The following is a 3941-nucleotide window of genomic DNA, read 5'->3' on the forward strand; positions in this document are numbered from 1 at the left end:
AAAGTACACATTGCATCAAATGGATTTAATGCAGTTTAAATTTTTTTTTCATCCAATAGCAGCAATACAGATTCTTAAGTGTACATGAAACATTCTCTAATGTATATCATAGGCCACAAACCAAGTCTTAAAAAATTTATGAAGTTCAAAATCTACCAATGTTCTCTTCTGACCACTATGGTATAAAACTAGAAGTCAGTTATAAGAAGAAACTGGAAAATTCACAAATGCATGGAGATTGAAAAAACATCCTCCTAAATAACTGATGATTCAAGGAAGAAACAAAAGAGAAATCAAAGCATGTCTTTAGACAAATGAAAAGGGAAATAAATATTACCAAAACTTAGGGGATGAAGCAAGAGCAGTTACAAGAGAAAAGTTCATGGCAATAAATACCTACATTAAGAAAAAAGAAAGAACTCAAATAAACAACATTATTTTATACCTCAAGGAACTAGGGAAAAAATAGCAAAAAAGCTTAAAGTTAGCAGAAAGAAAGAAATAACAAAGGTCAGAGTGGAAAGAAATAAAATAAATGCTTAAAGACAGTGGAAAATATCAATGGAACTAAGAGCTGATTTTGAGAGATAAGAAAATAGACAAATCTTTTTCTAGACTTACCAAGAAAAAAAAGAGAGAGGACTCAAATCAGTAAAGGAGAAGTGAAACAAGAGAAATTGTAACTGAAACAATATAAATCCAAAGATAATAAGAGATAATCATGAATAATACTCATCAATCAAAATGTTAGAGAATCTAGAAAATAGATGAATTCCTGGAAACATAAAGCCTATCAGAACTGAGTCATGAAGAATGGAAAATATAATAGATCTATTGCTAATAATGAGTGGATTAGAAATTAAAAAACTCCCAATAAACAAAAGCTCAGGACCAGATCACTTTAATGGTGATTTCTACCAAACATTTAGGTAGAATTAATACCAATCCTTTTCAAACTCCTCCACAAAACAGAAGATAAGGGAACACTTTGAAATTCACTTTATGAGTCCAGTCATGCCGTTATGACCAAAACAGGACATGCAATAACACTACAAGAAAAGAAAATTACAGGTAATATCCTTGTGAGTACAGATGCAAAAATCATCAAAAAGTTATGGCAAACAGAATTTAACAATTCATTAAAATGAGCATATGCTATGTAAAATGGCATTTATTCCTGGGATAGAAGGGTGGTTCATCATTTGTGAATCTATTGATACACCACATTGACAAATGAAGTATAAAAATCAAGTGCAAAAAGATATGAAAAAAGCATTTGATGAAATTCAACATCCATTCATTTTAAAACTCTCAAAGACTAGGTATAGAGAAAATGTACCTAACATAATAAAAAAGTGTATATATGACAAGCCTACCGCTTAGATCATAGTCAATGGTGAAAAGCTAAAAGCTTTTCCTCTAAAGTCAGAAATAAGACAAGGATGCCCACCTTCCTTCCTTGATTCAATATAATCTTAGCCAGACCAGTTAGTCAAGGAAAAAAGTAAATGCATACAAATCAGAAGAAAGGAAGTAAAACTGTTTCTATTTTCAGATGACATATATGTAGAAAACTCTATAGAATCCATTATAGAACCTGAGAAACAAATTTGGTTAAGTTGCAGGATACAAAACCAATGTACAAAAATCAGTTGCACTTTTAAACATGTGTAAGGAACAATCCAAAAGAGAAATACAGAAATCTCATTTACAATTTCACAAAAGTAAAGATACTTAGAATAATTTTAACCAAATGGAGAAAGATTGGTACACTGAAAGTTATAAAACATTGATGAAAGTAATTGAAGAGAGATATTCCTTGCTCATGGATTGGAAGAATTAATATTAAAATGTTCATATTACCCAAAGCAATTTACAGATCCAGTGTAATCCCTATCATAATTTCAATGGCATTTTTCACTGAAATATGTATGTTGGTAACAGAGTAAAGATCTTCAATGTTCTCAGTAAAAGAAAAAGATAAATATTTGAGATTCTAAGTGTGTTAATTAATTGGAGGGTGCGATCCTTTCACAGTGTAGAGTATGGTAAACCACCAGCATGTACACTTTAAATATTGTGTAATTATAACAATTATACCAAGTAAGTAAGCTGAAAATAAAGGAAAATCCAAAGAGAAAAAGAAAGAGAGATAATAGTGAAAAATGCAATGATGATAATAAAAAATGTAGGCTATGAACTTGAATAAAACCTAAATCAGAATATCTTGTGCTGGCTTTGGATTTCTAGCATTTAATGGGGAATGAGTATAGATAGGCTGGATAAAGTGTTGGTTGCAAGTGTATATTGTATAGTGGTTTATATAGTGTAACATGCTATATCTGAGGTGAATAAGTTACAGTCAGTGTTTTATTGCAGGTTTCTCATTACCTTCTGTCAAGCACACCTGAATGGATTCCATGGCAACTACAAATAATGTGACTGAGTTGATTATCACTGGTCTTTTTGAGGATCCAGAGGTGCAGAGGGTGTGCTTTGCAGTGTTTCTTCCTGTGTACCTGGCCACAGTGGTGGGCAATGGCCTCATTGTTCTGACGGTCAAAGTCAGTCAGAGTCTGCATTCCCCCATGTACTTCTTCCTGAGTTACCTGTCCCTGGTAGAGATCAGCTACTCCTCTACTGTTGCCCCCAAGTTCATCGCAGACTTGCTTTCCAAGGTTAAAACCATCTCCCTGGAGGGCTGTGTGGCTCAGATATTCTTCTTTCACTTCTTTGGCGTTGCTGAGACTTTCCTGCTCACAGTAATGGCCTATGACCGCTATGTGGCCATCTGCAAACCCCTTTACTACACAGTCATCATGAGCCAGGCTGTGTGTCACCGTCTGGTGGCTGGTTCCTGGCTGGGGGGCTTTTTTCACTCCATGGTTCAGATTATTGTCACTCTCCAGTTGCCCTTCTGTGGTCCCAATGTGATTGACCACTACTTCTGTGACCTCCACCCCTTATTCAAGCTCGCCTGCACTGACACCTCTGTGGAGGGGCTTATTGTCTTGGCCAACAGTGGATTACTCTCTATCTTCTCCTTCCTCATCTTGGTGTCCTCCTATATCGTCATCCTGGTCAACTTGAGGAACCATTCTGCAGAGGGAAGGCGCAAAGCCCTCTCCACCTGTGCCTCTCACATCACGGTGGTCGTGTTGTTCTTTGGACCTGCCATCTTCCTCTACATGCGGCCCCCTTCCACCTTCACCGAGGACAAACTGGTGGCCGTGTTCTACACGATGGTCACCCCCATGCTGAACCCCATCATCTACACCCTCAGAAATGCAGAGGTGAAAATTGCCATGAAGAGATTGTGGGGTGAGAAAGTGAACTCAGGGGTGGAACAATAATGAAAACTTTAAAAAAAAGTAGTATATGTTTGGTGACAAAATATACCTTCTGATTTTAGTCAACTGTGAAGAATAGAACAAAAGTTCCCCTATTCATGGTTTTTTTTTTGTTTTTGTTTTTTGTTTTGTTTTTTTGTAGATGAGCCTTTATATTCCATAATATAAATCAGAATGCTTTCATAGCCATTTGTATTTTGGGGAATGTTGAAAATTGATCTGCCTCACTTCTGCATGGTCTTTAGTGTAAAGGGCATCGACTTTAGCAAGGGATTACTTGGACTGGAATCCCACCTCTATCATCTTCTACCTTTGCAGCCTTGAGTTCATTCACTTTAGCCCTCAGTGGTAGCATGCTGTAGTATGTGGGGAGATTGTGGTGCTGGGAGAAAGAAGTTTATGATTTGTTCTTTCCCTCGCTATCAATGTGATCTTATGGGAGTACCTCGAAGGTTTTCTACTTCATTTTGATTTCCCTACTTCATTAACCTGATTCCAATGTGTACAGTTGCACAGTAGGAGCTTTGTTTCGTGGGAGTAGGGCACTGTTAGCAATGAAATGGTCTGTGGGAAGTGAAATATAATAAAGCT

General features: G+C 36.4%; 1 protein-coding gene across 1 annotated transcript; it reads left to right on the top strand.

Annotated features, from left to right (window-relative positions):
• Positions 1 to 2420: 2420 nt before the first annotated feature.
• Positions 2421 to 3353, top strand: LOC125124485 (olfactory receptor 4B1-like). The gene has a single exon (XM_047774596.1). The coding sequence runs from the start codon at positions 2421 to 2423 to the stop codon at positions 3351 to 3353; it is 933 nt and encodes a 310-aa protein (XP_047630552.1).
• Positions 3354 to 3941: the final 588 nt, after the last annotated feature.

This window comes from Phacochoerus africanus, chromosome 4 (assembly GCF_016906955.1).
Source record: "Phacochoerus africanus isolate WHEZ1 chromosome 4, ROS_Pafr_v1, whole genome shotgun sequence".
NCBI lineage: Eukaryota > Metazoa > Chordata > Mammalia > Artiodactyla > Suidae > Phacochoerus > Phacochoerus africanus.

Coding starts and splice junctions, on each gene's coding strand:
- LOC125124485 (XM_047774596.1), top strand. CDS start 2,421: ATGGCAACTACAAATAATGTGACTGAGTTGATTATCACTGGTCTTTTT.